Below are 24,779 nucleotides of genomic sequence, written 5' to 3' on the forward strand. Positions count from 1 at the left end.
ATATATTATGACAAGAAACATTAAATGGCCTTACATTTATTTGTCGCAAATGTGTGTAAAAAGCATTCTGCAGGTATTCATAATTCTAACTATGCAACTAAAATAAACTTTTGGCTTTTGGCTTAATCTCCTCTAACCATCTTCCAATGTTGAGGTGTCAGTTCTGAAAAGAGTCTTCCCCTACAGTATATTTATTCAGACGTTTTAACTACATTCAATCAATCCTCGTTTACTAAAAATAGGTCTAAAGATCCTACTTTGTATAGATGTCTAAGCATGAATGTGTCCAGTTAAATGTAGGTTTATCATGGATAAAATCTATTTGGTTGGTAGGAGTTCAGAACAACTTGTTGATGCATAGTCAGTCAGACAAATATATTTATAATTCTGTTCAAAATGAAGCTGAGATGATCAGTATAGAAGAAGGGCCAATACATTGGCATCATCCTTTTACTGTCACATTTTGGAAGACTTAAAATATCTAGTCATTGTCTGTTCAGTCTCTTTACATACATTCAAAAGCTCACATATGTCCTTTTCCATGTTATGTTATTACCTTTCTGCCTTCAGTACTTGTTCCATTAAAACAATTGATTCATAAGATACAGAGGGATTTATTTTAATCAATACTTTATGTAACTCTCTGAGCCCAACCTATATTATAGAGAGCTTACTGTGGAGATAAAACAAAGGGTAATCCTTAATTAGACCAGCTTAGTTCCTAGAAAAAAAGTGGAATATGTCATCATTACAGTACTAATACTACTATTATTCCTCTCGCAAATTTTCTTCATATCTTCAGTAGTTTATTGAAAGCATTCAAATGCAATTCTGTCTTTGTAATGACTGTAACTAGGCTTATTTCCAAAATGTTTTGTTTTATCCCCAAAATATCCTTGCCAAATAATCATTAACTTTTTGCTTTTGTTAATTTTCTGTATGGCTTTCTGTCTTTTTCCCCATGGCTGTTATTTGAACACTGTCTTTTAATAAATTGCACTTCTCTTTGTGAGTTACAAATATATGTTCCTTTTTTATTGTATAGTGCAACAATTAAATGATGTTTTCCTTTTCAGCTTTCTGTGAAGAAGGATGCAGATATGGTGGAACATGTGTTGCCCCTAATACATGCGCCTGTCCTACTGGATTCACAGGAAGTCATTGTGAAAAAGGTAATACTCTAATTTTCTGCAAAGAATTTTCTCTGACTTAAAATTGCAATTATACAGTATATTTATACTATTTCAGTTTTTCTCTGATTATACTTGATTCAAGGAAATTGATTGCCCAAATTTAAAATAAAGCAGTAATTTCCCATATGTAACATGTTTCCTAATTTGCAGAAGTGAGGGAGGAATACTGTGAGGTAGAAATACTGGAAATTATAACATCAAAATATCTGGTGCTGCAAATCGGGGAATTAAATAGATAGATGCATATTACTGTACTTCTCATTCTTTATTGAAAGTAATTCAATGATAACAACCTAAATTTAATTAGAAGCAGTTGGATAGTATTCTGCACAGGGTAATAGTGTACCAGGACAGCAAAGAAAAATGGAATAATAGCTAGTCAAATCCTGGACAATCAAAGGTCTACCTGTTTTAGAATGCAAATTCATCTTCATCATGAAGTGTGTTTGTACATTGCCTTTCTATAAGCCCAATATTCAGAAACTTGTACGTACATTTGAATGATAATGCATTTCAAGGACCAACACTTGTGCAATAATTATAGAACCATGCACAGGCCTTCAGTAAAAATTAAATAATTCTAATTAGCTTCTAATTACAGTTAGGCAACAAACTCATTGGAAAAATATATAAAAGAATAAAACTGAAATATCTGTCAATCGATGTTGTATAAATTACCAATAACAGAACATACTTAATCAAACTTCATTTAATAATTCATAACTAACTGCTTGACATCAGTACCCACTCCCAATTACTTAGTATTTTAATGCTATTACTCTTGATGTACCTAATAAATAGTAAATAAAACACCTGATAGTCACATATGAATAATAAAGGTAAATCAAGTTAAAATAGAAAATTAGGTGCAGTGACAATGATTCAAATATTGTCTTGCATTTTCCAAAGCCACATAGGGATAAGATTGAGGCATAATTTCTTAGCAATTAAAAATAAAACAAAACCAATGATACCAGATAAAGATTTCCCAAGACATCACAAGCCACTACAGGCCTCTTATCTCAAGCTCGTTCAGAATACTATTTTTTATTAGTTTATATTATACCAAAATACAAAAGTAAAAAAGTAGAAAAAATAGGGGAGAGAAAAGGAAGGAAAAAGTGTAGGGAGAAAAAGGAGAAAGAATGAAAAGGCCGACTCCCTTTGGTGCAGTAGAATAAGATAATAATATCAAACATCAAGTTTTACTTTTGCATAATAGTATAAACTAGCCCTTTCTATAACAACAAAGCTATCTAATTTGAAAAACCTAAAATCATACTTTTATTTTTTTTCCACCTCAAGGATATGGTCCAGAAGCAGTGTCCATGTAGAAACAAAAGTAGTTGTGTTTTTTTTTAATCAAAGCAATCAGTTTAGCCATCTTTGATAAAGTTTCCGAACATTAAAGGAAGAATAAATCATTGATTTAAGCAGCTATTAACTTTATAGATGGACTGTTTCCTGTTATGTGTTTAGGGAGGAGGGACATATTCAAATCATCCAAATCTATGATTCTGCAAATCTAGAGTTTGCAGCAAAATATATCAACCATTCAGAGACTCCTCCCCACAAATTAACTAACTATAATCTGCTATAAAAAAGAATTAAACCAATTGGGCAAAGCAGTCCATTACCGTTATAAAATATCAACATGCTTGAATAGAGACCACATGACACGGTCCATTACTATTTTGGGTCCAAAATGCAGCCTATTTAGATAACATTGCATTGTAGATAGTCGTTAACTTACAACCACAATTGGGACTGGAATGTGTATCATAAGTCACTGCAATTGTAAGTTAAGTGGGACCTGGTTTTATTACAATTTTTACAGCAGTTAAGTGATTCACTATAGTTAGCAAGCAAACCACAGTGTTTAAGCAATGCACCTGCCTCAATGGGAAAATCAGAAATCAGAAAAAAAGATTTAAAATTGTAACCATGTGACCCCAGCAAACTGCAATTAATGATAAATGCTGCCTGTAGCTATCAGTAAACCTTCAGATACAATTAAAAGTCTTGGTTTATCCCTATAAAACACTATATTGCAGGGATGTAAAACTTGTGGCCTGTGGGCCGGATGCTTCACATGCTGACAATGCCTACCCCTGATTTGGCAAAGGGGGAAAAAGTCATGATACATCATGTAATGCTATACAGTGATGGATGTACTATATGAGAGATTGTCTCTCTGCCATTGTTTCAACCTGTCCTGTAAGATTAGACAGTGTTAGCATGTTCTGATCCCACCAACTAGGCAATGTCACTTCCACCATCCATTTCCTGTTGCCAAATGTTTTTCAGTTTATTTTGGTTTTTCGGTTTCCATACAGCCAGTCTTTCAAAAGTTTTCAAGTTGGGTGTTTGTGTATGTGTGTAACATTTTTTCTGATAATGAAAATTCAGCAGAAAAAAACCACATATGTGTATGTATACAGTGATCCCCCGATCATTGCGAGGGTTCCGTTCCAGGACCCCCCCGCAATGAGCGGGTTTTCGCGAAGTAGCGCTGCGGAAGTAAAAACACCATCTGCACATGTGCAGATGGTGTTTTTACTTCTGCCGCAGCAGCGAGGCTTCTCCGCTGACTCCTGGCGAACTTCCCCGCTTTAGGAGTCAGCGGCGAAGCGGCGCACCTGTTTTAAAACGATCGGAGCCGGCCTGGGGGGGCTTTCCAGCAACCCCCGAGCCCGGGTTGGGGGCTCGGGGGTTGCTGGAAAGCCCCCCCAGGCCAGCTCCGATCGTTTTAAAACAGGCGCGCGGCTTCTCCCCTGACTCCTGGTGAACTTCCCAGGCGAAGGGCGAAGGGCGGGCGAGCTGCGAAGGGCAGGCGAACGGCGGGTGGCCGGGCGAAGGGCGGGCGAGCGGCGAATGGCGGGTGGCCGGGCGAACGGCGGGTGAGCGGGTGCTGGGGGGGCTTCGCCCTCCCGCCAGCAAGAGGGGGAAGACCCAGAGAAGCCGCCCAGCAGCTGATCTGCCCGGCGCCATCTACGCATGCGTGCCCATAGAAAAAAGGGCACGCATGCGCAGATGGTGTTTTGACTTCCGGGTTGAAAAATCGCAAATTAGCCTGTTCGCAATGGTCGGGAACGCAATAACCGGGGGATCACTGTATATATATATACACAGCTCAAAAAAAAAATAAAGGGAAGACTTAAAAAACAGAATATAACTTCAAGTAAATCAAACTTCTATGAAATCAAACTGTCCACTTAGGAAGCAACACTGATTGACAATCAATTTCACATCCTGTTGTGCAAATGGAATAGTTGTGCAAATGAAATATTCAATGAGAATATTTCATTCATTCAGATCTAGGATGTGTTATTTGAGTGTTCCCTTTATTTTTTTGAGCAGTATATATATATATATATATATATATATATATATATATATATATATATATGTATATATGTATATATGTATATATGTATATATGTATATATGTATATATGTATATATGTATATATGTATATATGTATATATGTATATATGTATGTGTGTGTGCGTGCACACGTGTGTATTTGTTTTCATAGATTTTCATGGTTATAGGTATATAGGTCTTGGCATATTCGGATCTTTTCCCATGTAAGGTTGATAGAAACCTGGTAACGTTTTGATGGGGTCCTACTTGTCATCTTCAGACTCTTGTCTTCGGCTTTGTGCCCAGGTGAATAAAGCTTTGTTCACCCGAGAACAAAGCCGAAGACAACAGTCTGAAGATAATGGGTGGGATCTCGTTGAAACATTGCCAGGAGTCTATATATATATAAGTGTATGTGTGTGTGTGTGTATGTTCGTGTAATATATTTTTGCTGATTATGAAAAGGAAGGAAGACTACTATACATCTATTTCAAGCTTATTATGTTCTCATCGGCTAGCTATAACCTTACCGGGATTTGAACCTGGCTGGTGGGCCCTAGGGAAAGAGCAGGAATTGGCAGAGCTCCAATCCTATGGAACCAACTCCCTCTGGAGTTTCACGCTATGCAGATTAGTTGATGTTTGTGCATTAGGGTGACATCCTGGTCAACCCTAATCCGCAAGCATCATTAATCTGCATACATCAGTTGCATCAATTACTCAAGGTGTTAACCCACCAACCACCCAGGAAGTTTCAGCACAGCTTGCAGCAGCTGAGGCAGCACTCCACAGCCACCCACTAGTATTTGTAGAGGGAGGGCAGCTCAGATCACGCTTTGTTCACATGAGCACAAAGCCGAAAATACTAGCCTGAAGATGACGAGGGGGGCTTCATCAAATGACATTTGTGGTAGTGCTTTTCTAAATCAATAGGGAAGGAAGATACATTTAAAATAGTTTACACATAAATACTACTAGAAGATAAAGCTGCTCGTTTTGCCCTGGTTAACTCAGAAATGATGAAATAGCACGTAGTGGCTCAACTGAGGGTTTTGAAGTAGAGGGATTGCAAAAAAAACAAACGTGGCTCTGAATTTCTTGATGTAAATAACAATTATGGTAATATAGAGAATTTTAAAGGTTGACAAAATATTTTTCTAATTAGATGAAACAATGAAGGAAACATACATTGCATAATAGTAAGGCCTATAAACTATCATTACTTTACTGACTGATTAATACCATAGTTTGGATGTGCCATGAGTGGAAAATTCATTCCTATTTTTATATGTTAGAAAGGGAGAGATGTGGGAAGTTTCAAAGGATGAGATATATGGAAAAATGCTTAATGAATTTCTATGAAGAAAATACAGAAATTCAGAAACAGCTGTGGAAATAACAACAATATATTATGTCCATGCAGAAGCAAATGATATTGCATTTTTTGTATATATATTTTTTCTTCAGTTTCCATATTTTCATCAATGTATATAAAAGGTATCAATAACATACATAATTCTTCATTTTTATCCAATCACTCATGAATCAATATCCTTTTTACACTTATTTTATGTTATTATTTATCAATTGTTTTTATTTTCTTTACACTCCCCTCCCTCTATCTCTATCTCCATCTCCTCCCTCTACCTTCTTACTCCTTCTCTCCTTCTCCTTACTTCCCTTCTCTCCTTCTTTTCTCCCATCCCTTTCTACTTCCTCTTTTCCCCTCTTAACCTTTCCCTGAGTGCTTCTAATCCTAATTCATTTTATATTTAACAGACTGATAACATATTCTCGTATATTTTTAAATTATTAGTGTCCATCTCAACTCATTGTTTTTCATATCATACTGTATCTATACATGTAACTCTTTATTTTATGTATATACTATTAATCTAATGCTGCCTCCTCAAAATCTAATTTTGTCACCTGGATCTACCGCCATTTATCCTCCATTTTTTTCTCTTTCACTCATTCTAATTTAATCTCTCTCTCTCTCTCTCTCTCTCTCTCTGTGTGTGTGTGTGTGTGTGTGTGTATATATATATATATATTTCATTTTCTATCCAATGTCAGTGCAAGTTGTTTACCTGACATATGAAGTCAATCAAACAAGAGCTGCATTATTGAATGGGTGTTATATAATGCAAATTTAGGGATGAGCTTCCTAATCAAGGTGATTCAATTGGATGCATAGTTTAGACAGGTGCTTTTACATTAGCTTCCCATTTCATCATCATGGAATCTATTATAAATCATTAATTATTGTATCAGTTTTTACTCTGCAGCCCTTTTCTGGAATATGTCAGGAGGCAATTGGGAGCTTTGGCTTACAGTTCTGTCTTTCTTGGTATGTGTTATTTAGACAGGTACTTTTGACTCAGATGATTGAAGGATAAGGCTTAAATTAATTATGCGGTCCTTTATTACCACTCTCAGTTGTAGCAAAGTTGTACATCTTTGACCAAATTAGCCAGCTTCATATTAAGCTATAAAAATTGTCTTTTTTAAATGACAAGCTTTAGTAAAATGATCCAAAGATAATATTTTGTTTTCTCCACTACTCCAAATTGTGGCTAGACAGGGTGGCTGAATAGGTATGGGAAAATTATCTGTTTTCAGTACCACCTATTTTGCTATACTATGTTTTAAATATGTCCTTTCCAGTAACTCAGGCCCATCCCAACTCCACAAATGCAAAAAACATTGTGATACATCACGATACATCACATTATGTGATCGACTTTGACACCCGTGACCTATGGGTTTTGCTACTAATTACCTGAAGGTGTTTTACTCTTCAGAAAAAGTGTGGGATAAACAGAAAATTAGGTTCAATGGGAATTTAGTAGGCACTGAATGATTATGCTTTATTTATTTTTTGTTATGAGCGTGATATAAACTGAAATGGTATTGGACTTAAAAGTCAAATTGTGCCATGCTCTTAGGAGAAAACTTTGCCAGAGATGGTGGCCTTTTTAATTTAGTGGAATTAATAGAACACTAAAGTTTAACTTAAGCTTGTGTTTGGTACAGTGCCAAGGAAAGTTTACTAATGTAAGGGGATTGTGGAAAAAAAATTGTGTCATAAAATAAAGGTATATTTACTTTCTTATGACATTCTCTAAAATGAGATATCATTGGGTATTTTATATAAACATAGCAAGTTCAACTTTTGTGGTGGATTGGAGGACTGTAATCTTACTCCTTGATAATGAACACAAAAAAACAGAACCATCCAATTCCAAAATCCATGGTTATTTTTAAGGCCTCCCCTTTGTTGTTGTCATGTTTTTCAACAGGAAATACATTTCTATGGAGAGGGGCGGCATACAAATCTAATTATTATTATTAATAATAATAATATTAATAATATTAATAATATTAATAATATTAATAATGTTATGTCCGGGAGTACCAACGACAGGAGATGCCTAGAAAGGCCCCATACAGGAAGTGTTATGAGAACAGGAAAGGGCACCGGGAGAGGGGCGGTAACCTAGCAACTGGGGAAAATAAGGGACAATCATTGGTTCGTTCTTCAGCCAGCTGGTAGTTAAATAGGGAAACCCTGAGGTTGTTTGACAGTTGAATACTGACTGTTGTATTAACGTTATGTTTATGTTGGAATAAAGCAGTTCAAGCAAAGCCGCACTTACGTGTCCGAATCTGTACAAAGCCACTTCATTGGCGACGAGGATTTCCATGCAAGTACACAATCTAAGAAATTAAGTTAAATAAAAGGAATGATGTCTACGCAACTTAATTTTCCGCCTTTCAACCCTAAGAGTGAAACATGGGATTCATACGTGGCCAGATTTGACTGTTTCCTTATTGCTAATGGGTTCACAGAAATCTCAGACGACAGGAAACGTGCATATTTTCTAGGGTTCTGTGGAGCCGAAATGTTCGAAACAGCAAGAGCCCTATTTGCCCCCACCCCAATACATGACATTCCATGGCAGCAGTTCTTAAATACCCCCCAGGAACATTATGCCCCAGCACCTTCCCGTTGTGCCAGGAGATATAAATTCTACCATCGTAATCAAATAGAAGGAGAATCAATAAATGATTTTGTAGCGGCTCTCCGATGCGCAGCATTATACTGCGAGTTTGACAACCTAGAAGATTATTTACTAGACCGACTTGTTTTTGGTGTAAGAGACGGCCATTTAAAACGCCGTTTATTGTCAACCAGAGACTTAACGTTCAAGACAGCTTTAGCGGAGGCTAGGGCTTTCGAGCTCTCAATTCAGTCATTAGCAGAGATGTAAATAATCTTCTAGGTTGTCAAACTCGCAGTATAATGCTGCGCATCGGAGAGCCGCTACAAAATCATTTATTGATTCTCCTTCTATTTGATTACGATGGTAGAATTTATATCTCCTGGCACAACGGGAAGGTGCTGGGGCATAATGTTCCTGGAGAGTATTTAAGAACTGCTGCCATGGAATGTCATGTATTGGGGTGGGGGCAAATAGGGCTCTTGCTGTTTCGAACATTTCGGCTCCACAGAACCCTAGAACATATGCACGTTTCCTGTCTGAGATTTCTGTGAACCCATTAGCAATAAGGAAACAGTCAAATCTGGCCACGTATGAATCCCATGTTTCACTCTTAGGGTTGAAAGGCGGAAAATTAAGTTGTGTAGACATCATTCCTTTTATTTTATTTAATTTCTTAGATTGTGTACTTGCGTGGAAATCCTCATCGCCAATGAAGTGGCTTTGTACAGATTCGGACATGTAATTGCGGCTTTGCTTGAACTGCTTTATTCCAACATAAACATAACGTTAATATAACAGTCAGTATTCAACTGTCAAACCTCCTCGGGGTTTCCCTATTTAACTACCAGCTGGCTGAGGAACGAACCAATGATTGTCCCTTATTTTCCCCGGTCGCTAGGTTACCGCCCCTCTCCCGGTGCCCTTTCCTGTTCTCATAACACTTCCTGTATGGAGCCTTTCTAGGCATCTCCTGTCGTTGGTACTCCCAGACATAACACTCCTCCCCCCTTACTCTGGAACATACATAATCCTTTAAGTAGGTTGGCTTCCGTATTAATAATATTAATAATAATAATAATAATAATAATAATAATAATAATAATAATAATAATAATAATAATAATAATTATTATTATTATTATTATTATTATTATTATTTCCCAACATCCCTTTTGGCATCCTATATTCTTTAGGTTTTATTATAGCTACAGTGGCTCAATCTATTTCTAGCCAATTAAAAATTAAGTGACAAAATTTAAAATGTCAAGGCATCTAATAGGTAACTAGCTTTTATTATGCGACAACATCACTGAAGGCAAAGTATGCTATTACTTTTTTCCACATTTGTTCTGAATGCATGTGGCAGGGTTGACATTTTGATATATAGTGTAGTTATGGTTTTAACACAGCAAAAAGAAATGTTGGCCTTTCCTTCGAGTTTGCCGTTTCTCTGTCTATGTCTCACACAATCCTTTCCACATTCAAATGCTATTCTGATCCATATTGTACTCACTTTAAGGAAAAAAATGAAGACCTAGTCAGGATCGGGGCCTGCCTGATGCAATATTCCAAACTGCAGAGAGAAGAATTGTAGTAACTTTAACAATGTAAAACTGATTAGTAAATGTGAATATGAAGATTGTAATGTAATCTGATTAGATGACAGAAGTATATATGCATAATGCACCTTTGCATAGGTGTGGCTTGTGGCTTGGCTTGAAGGCATTATGGTTTAGTATGATTTAAAGTGGCTTTGGCTGAAGACTTGTAGCTGAATATTTAGTTAGTTAGTTAGTTAGTTAGTTAGTTAGTTAGTTAGTTAGTTAGTTAGTTAGTTATTTTATTTTATTTTATTTTATTTTATTTATTAATCAAATTTGTATGCCGTCCCTCAATACACAATAATACACAATGAAGGTTATATAGAGGATATAGTAGAGAAGAAATACGCGATATAGGAGAGATTATAGTACAGGGGAGGGAAGGCACTCTAGTGCGCTTATGTACGCCCTTTACTGACCTCTTTGGAATCTGGAGAGGTCAACCATGGATAGTTTAAGTGTAAAATGTTGGGGGTTAGGTTATGATACTATAGAGTCCGGTAATGAGTTCCACGCTTCGACAACACGATTACTAAAGTCATATTTTTTACAGTCAAGTTAATATTAAGCTTGGATCTGTTGTGTGCTTTTGTGTTGTTGTGGTTGAAGCTGAAATAGTTTTTGACAGGCAGGACATAGCAGCATATGATCTTGTGGGCAATACTTAGATCATGTTTAAGGCATCGTAGTTCTAAGCTTTCAAGACCCAGGAATGTAAGTCTAATTTCGTAGGGTATTCTGTTTCGAGGGGAGGAATGAAGGGCTCTTCTTGTGAAGTATCTTTGAACATTTTCAAGGGTGTTAATGTCTGAGATGCGATATGGGTTCCAAACAGATGAGCTGTATTCAAGGATGGGTCTGGTGAAAGTTTTGTAAGCTGTGGTAAGTAGTGTGAGATTTCCAGAGCAGAAGCTACGTAGGATTAGATTAACAACTCTTGAGGCCTTCTTAGTGATGTTGTTGCAGTGGGCTTTGGCACTTAGATCTTTATATATTAGTATCCTAAGGTCCTTGACCGAGTGGGGATTATCTGTGATAATTTGTTTATTAAGTTTGTATTTGAAGTTCTGTTTCTTTTTGCCGATGTGTAGGACAGAGTATTTGCTGGTTGAGATTTGGAGTTGCCATGTGTTGGACCAGTCAGAAACTGAGTCTAGGTCTTTTTGTAGAGTAGTTGTGTTATCAGTGGTGTTGAAGAGTTTTACATTGTCTGCAAAAAGAACACAGTTGCTTGTGATGAGATCGCAAAGGTAGTTGATGTAGAGAATGAAGAGTGTAGGTCCCAGTACGCTACCTTGGAGGACACCGCTTTTAACAGGGACTGGTGTGGATATGGAGCTTCCTATTTTGACCACTTGTTGCCTGTTAGACAGAAATGCAGTAATCCAGCTGTGGAGGGATCCTGAGATGCCATAGGATTTGAGTTTTTGAAGTAGTTTGTCATGGACCACTGAATCAAAGGCTTTGGAGAAGTCAATATAAATTGCATCTATAGATTTTCCTTCATCAAGATGAGTTGTCCATATGTTTTTGCAGTGAAGGAGCTGTAGATTTCAGGATAGTTTTTTTCTGAATCCAAATTGTTTGTTAGAGAGCAGATTATTAGTTTCTAGGTGGAGAGTAATTGATTGGTTTATAATTGATTCCATAACTTTACATGGGACGCAGCATAGTGATATTGGTCTGTAGTTATCAACAAGAGAGGGGTTTCCTTTTTTGAAGATGGGGATGACCATTGCTTTTGACCATATCTTAGGAAGTGTGCCGGTACTGAAGGATTTTTCAAAAATTATGCTTATCTACTCAGAATAGTAGATACTTTGTATAGTAGCTGCTAGAGATATAGCTACAGTGTAAATAGTGTAGGTTTGCTATGAAAGAAGTAAATATTTTTCTAAGAAACTCTGCAGTATGTGTCTTCAATTAAATGCAAGACAAAGGATCCTGATATCCTGGTCTGAGGCATGCTGGTTAGTTGCTTTGGTTATCTGGGTAGGCTAGCTTCTGCAAAACATTACTCCAACAGACATTCCCATGGAGATATTTGACTTGGATTAGAATAATTGATAGTTCTTTAGTATACTTCCTTTTAGGCCATTCTAATAGAATAGAATAGAATAGAATAGAACAGAAATAGAATAGAATACTTTATTGACCAAGTGTGGTTGAACACACAAGGAATTTGTCTTTGGTGCATATGTTCTTAGTATACATAGAAGAAAAGATACATATGTCAAGAATCATGAGGTACAACACAATGATAATCATAGGGTGCTATAATCAATATTAATACAAATCTTAAGGATACAAGCAACAAGTTACAGTCGTACAGTCATAACTGAGATGGGTGATAGAAACGATGAGGAAATATGAGTCATCGATACACTGAAAACTGCATTCTTTATTGAATTAATACACAAATAAAATGTATAAAAAATAAACATCTCCCTCCAATTTTTTTAAAGCCGCAAACTCTGAAAAAATTAAGGTAATCTCCTACTCTGTTTATTTACTTATTTATAATTGTTATTCCAAAGTTGAGACTTTGTAAAACAAAAAGAGTTCAAAACAAATAAGGCATATTGGATTTTAAAGAGAAATATTTCACTTGATAATTCTCTTAGCTATTATGTCTTTCTGCCACATTGCATAGTTTACTGAGTAAAGAGCTACTGTTGTTCACAAGTCAACAATTCACTGTCTTTAAGAGAGAAAAAATATACTGTATTAAAGGATAATCAAATGGCCTTTTAGAGCTGAGAAAATTATTTATATGCACCAGAACTGTTTTATAAGTCATAATGGAGACAGTTGTGAGTTGACCATCACTTTATAGTGGGACTATAAAGCTTATAGTCAGAGAGGGGCGCATACAAATCTAATAAATTATTATTATTATTATTATTATTACTACTACTATTATTATTATTATTATTATTATTATTATTTGGAAATAAATATAAATCCTTATTTGCGTCTCTGACGTTTGAACAAAATTAAAGCCTACTAAAATCCCTCAGAGGCAAAATGCAACAAATAACAGTCCAAGAAAAAAAGAGAAATCAAATATTAATTTGATATTATTCTTATGCAATAAGGAAAGTTGTTCATATTGATTCCTTGCCTAGCCAGCTCATTAATACAACAGTTCTCCTTTTATCCATTTCGAATTTAATCCAATAGAGCTCAGTGGTCTTATTCCAGGAAATTGAATGTATCTTTAATGTTTATTATTACTTAAGTGCAGCAATTATTCCTTTCAATGTAAATTATCTATTAAATAAATTGCGTATCACAGAATATAGGATAGATAAAAGAGCTTTCATGTGAAAGAGTGACATTTTCTTTTTTATTTGGTGTTTCTGAATTGCTCGTCTTTTATCTCCATCAGTCTGGTCTTTAGGAATGATACTCATCTGTCTTTTGAATGAGACATAAAATGAAGGTCCTAAACACTTGTGCTTCAATGGATCTTAGATCCAATTCCAGCTTTGGTAATTACTTTGTCTGACTTTCCTTACAGTTTCAGTGTTCGCTTCTTGACTTAAAGTGTTGCATATTGCTACTGGCACACATAGTGATTGAAACAATTTTACCCTGGGGGTATCTGCATTTTAGCCATTGGTGAAAAAAAAAATAGCTCATATCTACTTATGGTAATTTGATAGGAGAGTTAGTCTGCTAAACTATATGAAATATTGTCTCCCTGGCCCTATTTTTTTTTTCAAAACAACATGCTTAATTTATTTTCTGCTATTACTCTTTTCATGTTGCATTTGTTGGTAATACATGCAGCAATATAATCAACTTTATATATTTTTGCCCCTACTTTTATTATTCAGATGGGTTGCAGCATTAAAAAGCAATAATAAAAAGAAAAATAATTGGGTTAATGTAACATGAACTTACTGGCAATCAGAGAATGGCAAATTAAATTCACTTTACTTTAGAGTGAAAATGTCTACTACAATCCAATACTGGCTGGGAAGGAATCAGATAGATTTTTCCTGAGAGAGTGTTCCATTTTCTGTTTTCCACGTGAGATAAAGGCTTTGCTTAAGTGTTCAGCAGATAATGGTATGAAGAAGGCTTCAGAAGTAGAAATGTGAAATCCGGGAAGAAAAAAAAGGAACTGGAAAATAATTGCTTTCAGAATACTTCTGATGTTAATGGAGAGAAGTTTTTTCGAAGGGATATTACCCAGCTACTCTAATGTAAAAATTACATAAAATAGTAGACTGAGTAACTGCATTTTATACACACAAAATGATAGGGTAAAAACGCTTTTAGAATAATATATATATATACACATACACAGATGGGAGGAGGGCGAGTAATACTTAATATTGTGGCAGTATGAATAGATGTAAATAAAGAAAAAAACATTAGATATCAGTTAGCTACTAGGATACAGCTTACCAGGCAGAATTAATTGCCAATTGCACATCAAAAAAGACAAGATCTCTCTCTCCTTTTCCCCCCTGTTGCTGGTGGATGTACAGTGGTACCTCATGATACGAACCCCTCGTCTTACGAACAACCCGAGATACGAACCTGGGGTTCAGAAAATTTTTGCCTCTTCTTACGAACTTTTTTCTTCTTATGAACCCACCGCCGCTGCCGCTGAGAAGCCCCGCCGCCCGGCTGTCGCTTTTTGAAACAGCCAGGGGGCTTCTCAACGTCCTCCCGAACCCGAACACCAAACCCAAACTTCCGGGTTCAGCGTTCGGGAGGCTGCCGAGAAGCCCCCCAGCTGTTTTAAAAGGTGACAGCCAGGCGGTGGGGCTTCCCAGAAGCCTCCTGAAAGCCGAACCCGGAAGTTCGGCAAAAGTTCGGGTTCGGGAGGCCGCTGGGAATCCCCGCCGCCCGGCTGTTACCTTTTAAAACAGCCGGGGGGCTTCCCAGCGGCCTCCCAAACCCAAACGCCAAACCCAAACTTCCGGGTTCGGCGTTCGGGAGGCTGCCGAGAAGCCCCCCGGATGTTTTAAAAGGTGACAGCTGGGCGGCGGGGCTTCCCAGCGGTCTCCCGAATGCCAAACCCGGAAGTTCGGCAAAAGTTCGGGTTCGGGAAGCTGCTGGGAAGCCCCGCCGCCTGTTTCAAAAGGTGACAGCCGGGCGGCGGCATTTTTTTGCTGGTTATTTTTTGCGTTGCACGGATTAATTGATTTTACATTGTTTCCTATGGGAAACAATGTTTTCTCTTATGAACTTTTCATTTTACGAACCTCCCCCTGGAACCAATTAGGTTCGTAAGACGAGGTATTACTGTAATGCCATATTGTAAATAAAAAGCCAACCAAAATTTCTTTATATTTTTTTTTCTATATTATATTTGGCAGAAGACTGAAAAAAACTCAAAATACAAAAGTAAGGTGCAAATAAAAAATAAAAAATTGGTTCTGTCTACCAATATTATAGACTATCTTAAGAATTTTCATTCTCTAGGTAACAGTTTGTGTGTGTGTGTGTGTGTGTTTATGAGAGAGAGAGAGAGGGAGGGAGGGGGGAGAGAGAGAGAGATCTGACTGTTTCTAATGCTTTCTGATCTTAGCATATCAAACAAAGATTGTGTGCATATTTTCCAGAAATTGTGATTTGGGATTGCAGTCTAATGCTCTGGACATGAGGTATTGTTCTGCTCTTGCATAGATATTATGCTGTTCAGACAGTCTTGGTAACAATGTATCTGGGGATCTTTAACAATTAAAAACAATTTCCCATTCCAGTCAAAGCGTTATAGAAAGAGAATTGTGTCAATACACAGTTGAGTTCCACACTTGTGTATTGCAACCTAAAAGGCAAACTGTGAAAAGTCAGAAGTGCCAGAATTGGGTTTGTAAAGAATTCTACTTTTAATTTTACTCTGTGATTCACTTGGAATCAGACAGCTAAGTTGGTGGAAGGCAATATTCATATTCATGGAACTAGGGGTGTTTAGCTCTAAGAATGCTAAGAATTAGTATGGTAATATTGATCAAATACCTCAAAGTCTTTCCCCGCTTTCCATCATTTCAGATTATAGGACACCAATCAATGTATTTACATGAAGGCAAACTCTTATTGAATGTTAGAAAAAAATAATAATAGTGGAACCAGTATCAAGCTAGATTGTGAACTCTTTGTTCCTGGATATGTTCAAATGGAGGCTAGATATCAGCGTTTGGGAGATATTTTAATTTGGATATACTAAGCAGATTGGCCAATAAAGAATTATGTTCTGTTCTGTTCTGCTCTAGTCTATTCTTGACCTGATGGTATAAATGACACCTTTTTTTCATCAAACCTCCTTATAAACAGATACCTGCCTTTTAAAATTAAGTCATATCATAGTATCCATAGGATTCATTAGTAGGATAGATTGGCAGAGAAGCATAACCTCAGAAATTTAATTTTGAATTTACCTCTTCTATTCCTCCTTTGAATCTCCCAGTTTTGTTTTGTTTTTAAATAAAGACACTAATAATGATAAAGTTATTGGTTTGCCATGGGTGGACATTTAGTTACTAGATTGCCACTAGAAATGCCCTCTTAGTACAAATAGTTGTCCAAAGTCACTTAAAAAATGATGGAAATTTGGATCAGAAGAATTGTTCCGCTGCAGTTATTTACTACATTAGAGAGATAGTTAGGGGGAGGGATCAGAAATAGCATTTTGCTCAATTAGAATAATACAATGACTGAATTTATTGCTTTTTATTTTTCCTGCTCAAAACTTCTTGTAAAAAATATACATGTAGTTGATTTTTCTGTTGATATTTTTTATTATCAATTGAGAGGTGAGAGTACTGTGCTACAAATTACCTATTAATGATTTGGGCATTTCCCCCCCTGTTTTAACAGGAAAGAGGGGAAAATCCCATGTAGATTAGAAGAAGGCAATTGCAAACCACTCCTTCAAGAACACTGCCAAGAAAACTGCATGGATGCACTTATCAAGAGTTGAACTCAGTTTGATGGCTGCTTTATTATCTTTATGGAACTGAGTAGTTCATAGGCATATTTACAAAGGAATAAATCTCACTGAACTCAGTAGCTAGTACCAAATTTTGGCAGAATTGTCTGCTAATAAGAGATGATACTGACATAATGATGAGACTGTATAATGTTAGTTGGGTTCAGACCAGATGGTGAGGAGTGTTTGTGAATGGAAAGATTGTATTTAATTGCAGTAATCTGGTCATTAGCACCCTTCATAAGAGCTTTTGAGGCCACTTGGGAAGTTTGTTTTTGGAATATGATTTGCCCAAATATGACGTGGATTACTAAGAATCTCCACATAAATTTGAACATTCTGTTTTCGCTACACCTACAAAGATTAAAGAATGCAACAATAATGTTCTAGGGAACCAGAAGTATCCTGGTAATACTGTCTGGAAAATAGTGAAGCTCCAATGAGCTTCATGAAAATCCAACCAGACAAACTGCTGTTGGGAGGTCTGTGGACCAAAAGCATCCTGGAGGGACAAGGAAAGAAGAAGAGATATTTCAGAGATTGCGGGAAGCAAGGCAAGCTCCCAAGAAGGTCAGAAACAAACTTGTCAAAAACTCGCAGCAGGAACGATAGCCATTTTTAATGTCTACTTTGAAAGCTGGGACAACCAGACTAAAATATTGTGTAGGAGCAGTGTTTGAAGAAAATGTTGGAGCTGGAGAGAGATTGGCCAGTTTATGAGAAAAAGAAACTTAAGAAATGGATTCTAAAAATGTGAAAGATTGAAACAGCAGTTGCTGAGATCTGGAGTGCATAAAATAAAAGGGAGTGAAAAGAATAAAAGAGAAAATATTTGAAGAAGAAAAATAACTTTTTTGTTTCCCCACTACATATTATACATACAAATATTTTCCTTATTTCAATGAACATTTTTTCATATTTATGTAATGCTAAATTAATTAAACATCTATCATCAAACTTATATTCAAAAATATCCTTCATATTTTCTATTATAAGTCTTCAAAAATATTACTACTAATTTACACCTTTTCTTTTTTCTTTTATCCCTTCTCTTTTACCCTGCTCTTTTTCTTTTTTAATTGCCTCCCTCATATTTCTTTTAATTCTCTTGTTTTCTATCCTTAACTTGTTTTTTTTTACTAGGGTCTCTTTCATTCTCTCTTCTCTTTCTCCTTTTTTGTTTCCTAATATTGCTTTCATTTTCTTCCTAGTTTTTTCTTTCTTTCCCTTTCTAGCTTTATTTTCCTTCCTTATCTTTCCCATACTAAAGATCTTCCCCTTCTGCTTTGCTACCTTTCTCACCATCTGTATTTTGTTATATTTTCTTTGTTTTTGCTTATTTCTTGGTTATTTTGTTTCTTTCCCTCTTCCATTTGTCTGAACTACATTTGTTATTTTTTGTAATATATTTTCCAGTTTCAGTTCTATGTGGTTCCACAACTTGAAATATTTCTTTCATCCTCATACACTGCTTGTTTAACAATAGTCTTAGTATCCTGGGGTATGCTTTCAACATCTTTATTTCCACTTATATCATTTTTGCTACAAAGTTTAATCCATGTTATTTGTCCAACAAAAAAGAAAAATCCGAGTGTTACACCATCTCTTTCCCCACAAAATGGCACTCCTACTTAAAATTAGGAATTCCTCTTGCTTGTTTTGTGCTCTCAGTTCATTATTTTATATTTGTAAATCCAAAATATATGATAATCAATTTATAGTAAATCAAAGACATCTTCCAATTTTTAAAAAATAGGGTATTATTCCCTAACCATCATTTTTAAAAATCTTCCAAGAAAAACTTTTGTTCTTCTTAGTTCCCAAATGGTTCCCCTACCCCCACAATTTTAATATGCTTGACCCACCGCTAATCCTTAGTTTTCCTATTTCTCCCCTGATTTTTTTTTGGGGGGGGGAGTTGTCAAAAGCAAACAATCTTTTTTGTCGCAGATCACAAATCACTCACTTTTCTTCTTGCTCAGTCTTGTGGATTCTGGTCCTCCTTCAGCTTCATGACAGTCATGTTTTCTGCCACAGCTTTGCACCATCATCTAGGGGTTTGCTAGTGTGGAGATGCAGTAAAGGAGAGATGCATCTCCCCTCTACCCTCACTTACCCTTTACCCCCTCTATTCTAGGTCCGAATTCAGACCCTCAGGCAGTCTACAGAGGGGGTGGCATACAAATCTAATTAATAATAATAATAATAATAATAATAATAATAATAATAATAATAATTGTTTGGAGCTGGCCAAGGAGGTTTTAGTCCCAGCTTCTCACCTCGCCAAAAGAGGAATCTGAAGTTGTTGTTGTTATTATTATTATTATTATTATTATTATTATTATTATTATTATTTATTGGATTTGTATGCCGCCCCTCTCCGCAGACTCGGGGTGGCTAGTTGGGATAACTGTTTTGCATTTGTATGGATAATCTCATGTATATTGCTTTAGAAAGCTTCTGTATTTGGAATACAGTGCTACCTCTACTTACGAACTTAATTCGTTACATGACCAGGTTCTTAAGTAGAAAAGTTTGTAAGAAGCAGCAATTTTTCCCATAGGAATCAATGTAAAAGCAAATAATGTGTGTGATTGGGGAAACCACAGGGAGGGTGGAGGCCCTGTTTCCTCACAGGAGATTCCTTTAGAGGCCCCATGGAGGCTTCTCCCTGCCTTTTCCGGTTACAGTTTCGGAGGCTCGGGTTTGTAAGTGGAAAATGGTTCTTGAGAAGAAGCAAAAAAATCTTGAACACCCGGTTCTTATCTAGAAAAGTTCGTGAGTAGAGGCGTTCTTAGTAGAGATGCCACTATATATGGAACATTTGCATTGATTCTAAGAATCTAAGAAAGAGTTTGCTATTTCTTAATTAAAAATAATAATTTTTATTTGTTATCCTGGAATCATATAACTAATAAAATTTAGGGTCATTCATATTAATTAAATGAGCCTTTATGAGGCTTCTCTTATTTTATGCTAGGGCTGCATTCCCAGAAAACTTCACATATAATGAATCCACATAAAATGAGGCATTGAACCAGTGGGGAGAGGGAGTAAGATTATGGTGTCAATTAGTATAAACAATGCTAATACATTTTTAGAGATTTATTCTTAAATGCCACATGACTCAACCATGTTTTCTATCTTGTCTCTCTTATGGATCCATTGAAAATATTTTCTTCTTGTTTCCTACAGTTGGATTTCTAATGCATTTAATGCTTGGCAAAAAAAAAAGAGGTAGAATAAATCATGACACTACATATTTTATTAGAATTTTATTAAATTGTGCACAGTAGATTTGCTGAGATTAAACGTTAATCCTAGGCCTGAGGTTCCTTTACTAGTTTTGGTGCAACATTTGTTAGAGCTATCCTTTTCATTTTATGGAAGATGGTTGGACAAGATTTTGATAGTTATTTTGACCCCATAGTGACATAATTTTAGCCTTCTAAATACAGAAGTAAGTGGGAGACATAGTACATGACTAAAACTGCACAACATGATGGCAAATGTATAAGTGAGGGCAGAAGTATTTTTAGCTAGAAAATGTTCAAAAGGTATTTTATCATTTCTAGATGGCTCTGGATTATGCTGACAAAATGAAATAATAATGTTTGTTTTTGTATATATATTTATGTATGAAAATGATCAATTACATAACAATAAATTTGCATCAAGTAAGGGAAATCTGTAATTTTCATAATAAAACACAATGTAGTGTCTCTGTGATACTTTGAGGTAACAACACCTATCTAAAGGAAGAAATAGAAGAAACAATTATAATATTGAGAGTGCAGATTTGTTCATCTGTTAACCATGTTTTGTTAACAGGCTAGGTAAAATCTTCAGCAGAATTTAGGTATATGTTGTTCTGCTTTTAAGGGCTTTGTGTGGTTAGTAGGTCCTGTAATGATAGGATCACATCAGATAAGGGTCTTGTGATGGGTCAAGTGTGCATCACATAAGGTGAGGGTCTTGTGGTGGAGAGGTCACATCAGGTGAGGTTCATTGCAGAAATGGGTTACTCCTGGTTCAGGCCAGATTGCCCGAACTGCTAGCGACCTGTTGGCAATGCCAGGATGGCATAATGGATCCAGTTCAGTCAGTGCCAGTCCGTGGGCGCCACCATCCTTTTTTTACCATTTGGACATTGTTTCCTCTGCTGCTACTTGAAAAAGGGCCCTCCCACCCACCCCCAGGTTTAAACTGACCTTTATGCCTTTGTCCGAAGCCCAGATGATAATCAGAACTGCAGAAAAAACAATTGCTGCCAACCTGCCTTCCAGTGAGGACCTGTATACTGCACGAGTGAAAAAGAGGGCGGGGAAAATATTTACTGACCCCCTCCCATCCTGGACACAAACTGTTTCAACTCCTACCCTCAAGACGTCGCTATAGAGCACTGCACACCAAGACAACTAGACACAAGAGCAGTTTTTTCCTGAACACCATCACTCTACTAAACAAATAATTTCCTCAACACTGTCAGACTTTTTACTAAATCTGCACTTCTATTTCTACTAGTTTTTCTCATCATTCCTATCATCCTTTTCCTCCCACTTAGGACTGTATGACTGTAACTTGTTGCTTGTATCCTAAGATTTTTATTAATATTGATTGTTTCTTCATTGCTTAGTTGACTCCTATGACAATCATTAAGTATTGTACCAAATGATTCTTGACAAATGTATCTTTTTCTTTTATGTATGCTGAGAGCATATGCACCAAGACAAATTGTGTCCAATCACACTTGGCCAATAAAAAATTCTATTCTATTCTATGATCAGCTCCTCAGCTGTATTTCAGGCCGATTCCAGCTATTGAGCATGGCTAGAAGCCAAATTGCATGAGATAACACACGAATACATACAAACAGAGCATGTGTGCACATGCAAAATGTCATGACGCAAACCAGTGGCAAAGGTAGGTGGAACCCACCCCTGATTCATTGGGAGATAATTATGGTTTGGTGGGGTTGCATGGGTTGGTTGAGAATCAAATGGTGGTTGGCAGTGGGTTGATTTTAATTCTGAAGGGTGTGTAGGCTTGTTGTATATGTCGATGTGTCTATTGATAGTACAAGGCTTTAATAAATTTGTGAGCATGGCGGGTGATAGCATGGCTAATGATTCTTGTATTCAAATTGGTGTTGTTCAGTATCAGGTAGATAGAAATTTGGGATTTGAGATTGTGGTGTTTGACTACTAGGCAGTGTTTTTGGATCCTGGTTTTTAATTTAAAGGAAATAAGTGTGGCAAAGCATTTGTCCTTTTGTGGCAAAGCACTTATCACCATTTCTTTTCTATAATAATCTAATTGGTTAGATTATAAAAGGGGAGTTTCAATGTTCATTAAAAGAGAGGGAGTCAATTAAAAATGAAGGAAACAATTCTTCTAGCTTTCATGTAAACAGGGCTATTTTTGTAACTGGGTCAAAATTTTGAATGCAGCACCATAGCAATGTGATGCAAACTCAAACCTTTTGATCCGTTTGTTGTGACATCACTCACATATACAAAAGGAGTGAATGTTGTGTCACAATAGCATAAAACTGCTTTCATTGTTTTGTTTTGTTTTGCTTTGCTTTGCTTTTTTTTTTTTTTTTTTACAAAAATGCTAGGTCTTTTGCATGGCTTGGTATTATAAGGCAAAATGTCACAGGAGCTAGAGGTTTAAATTAATCCAGCACATCCAAACAATAATCATTCTCTAGAATTCTATGGAAATGGCACAACATGTTGTGAAATGTAAAGCAAAAGGTTGAGGCTGCATTGTTTTTGCATTCTGCTGCATTGAAAAAAGTCAGAAGTCATCACTTTTTTTCTGTCTCTATACTTTTTCTTTCTCTTGTTTTTTAAAATGTTTGTTTCTCTTATTTGTATTTTTTGGTGTATAAGACATACCAGAGTATAAGATGCACCTTAGTATTGGGGAGAAAAATAGGGGGTAAATAATCTACCTACCATGTATTCACCTGGCTAGTCCTTAGTCTTCTTAGCTTCAGCAAATTAGTTTGCTGGTTTTGAGTCCATGTGCTTGTTTTTATCCCCTAATTGGGGATAAAAAACAGTTTCTAAAACACTTCTCTCTCTTCAGAGAAACAATGAGAAAAGCAGGCAAAGAGAAGATGGCTTCACTAGCAAAGCATGGACGATAGCTTCACTCGTTACCTCGTTCAGGCTGAAAAAAGGCTTCCAAAGCACAGAAGCACAGCTGACTGTTGGAGGGAGCAGCAGTGAAAAAAGCAGGCAAAGGAAAGATTGCTTAACTACCAAAGCAAGGAAGATTGCTTCACTTGTTAGCATCTCATTAGGGCTGAAAAAAAAAGCTTAGTAAAAGTACATTTAGAGTACAAGATGCACTCACATTCTCAGCCTCTTTGGGGTGGGGGAAAGGTGCATCTTATACTCCAAAAATATGGTAATAAAATGTATAGAAAAAATAATAATTGTTATCAGTGATTGTCACGCTGAATATTGCCAGCCCCAGAGACATTTAGTAATTAAATAGTTAACTGTGTATGCTTTATTAAGATCCTCCTATTATGATGCAATATCCTGCCACATCTAGCATTACTTCCTCCTTCATTCATTCTAAAATCTCCATTCTTATTCCTATCTACCATCATGTAAGACGTATTTGTTATTTTGTCCACCGGGGCATGTTTTATTTTCTATTTTTATAATAAAAGAAATCTTGTTTTGAACAAATGACTAAACAGCTTCCATCATCACCTCCGCGATAATTAAAGTTCAAACGAACTTTAATCATTTTCACTATCGCGACAGTTATTACCTGAAGCAGTTTCGTGAATGACTACATTCTAGGAAGTGAGGCTGATGCTTCCAGAGGAAAGAAGCTTCTTAGTAAAAACAGTAAAATAGGCGTTGATTGCTTACCTGAACGCCTCTTCTCGTACGGTGAGCGGGTACAGCAGTCACATGGGTTGCTCATGTCCAATCCGGTGGAACTGAGCCTAGTGTTAAAAAAGCTTGCCGGATCCGCCCCTTCCCCAGAATTCGCGAATCCATAGACTAGGCTCAGCTGTGAAGCTCTGTAGTGTTCAACTCTTATAGTTAAAGGAAGAAAGGTTATAGGAAGGTAAAGAAGACACATACAAGGGCGGGAAGTGACTGCTGTACCCGCTCACCGTACGAGAAGAGGCGTTCAGGTAAGCAATCAACGCCTATTCTCCGTACTGAAGGAGCGGGTCCAGCAGTCACATGGGACATACCCAATAGATGGTCCCTAGGGTGGGATTAGATTGCTATCGTGTGAGATAACGGATTGGAGTACCCTTCTGCCGAAGGCAGCGTCCGCTGAAGCGTAAGAATCAATCTTGTAGTGCCTGATGAAGGAGTTTGGCGAGGCCCAAGTGGCTGCTTTGCAGACCTCCTCCAACGGGGCTTGAGTCGCCCAAGTGGCCGAGGTGGCTGCGCTCCTGGTGGAATGCGCTGTGATGTTCCTTGGAACTGAGAGGGAGGCCGACTCATAAGCCTTAGATATAGTCCCTCTGATCCAACGGCCTATTACTGTTGAAGACACTTTGGCACCCATGACTCTGGGGTGATAGGCTATAAAAAGTGCTTCTGACCTCCGAAAGGGTCCTGTGCGTTGGATATAGATTCTCAGCGCTCTAATGAGATCCAGGGTGTGCCA

The 24,779-nt window shown here is 36.9% G+C and overlaps 1 protein-coding gene across 1 annotated transcript in view; it reads left to right on the plus strand.

Moving 5' to 3' along the window:
- Positions 1 to 24,779, plus strand: part of NELL1 (neural EGFL like 1) — a 478,454-nt gene that overhangs the window by 347,802 nt on the left and 105,873 nt on the right. Inside the window, exon 11 of the mRNA XM_070761843.1 lies at positions 1,077 to 1,172. Coding sequence (XP_070617944.1) covers positions 1,077 to 1,172 — 96 coding nt within the window. The remainder of the gene's footprint in view (positions 1 to 1,076; positions 1,173 to 24,779) is intronic.

The sequence above is a fragment of the Erythrolamprus reginae genome, chromosome 1, assembly GCF_031021105.1.
Source record: "Erythrolamprus reginae isolate rEryReg1 chromosome 1, rEryReg1.hap1, whole genome shotgun sequence".
NCBI classification, from domain to species: domain Eukaryota; kingdom Metazoa; phylum Chordata; class Lepidosauria; order Squamata; family Dipsadidae; genus Erythrolamprus; species Erythrolamprus reginae.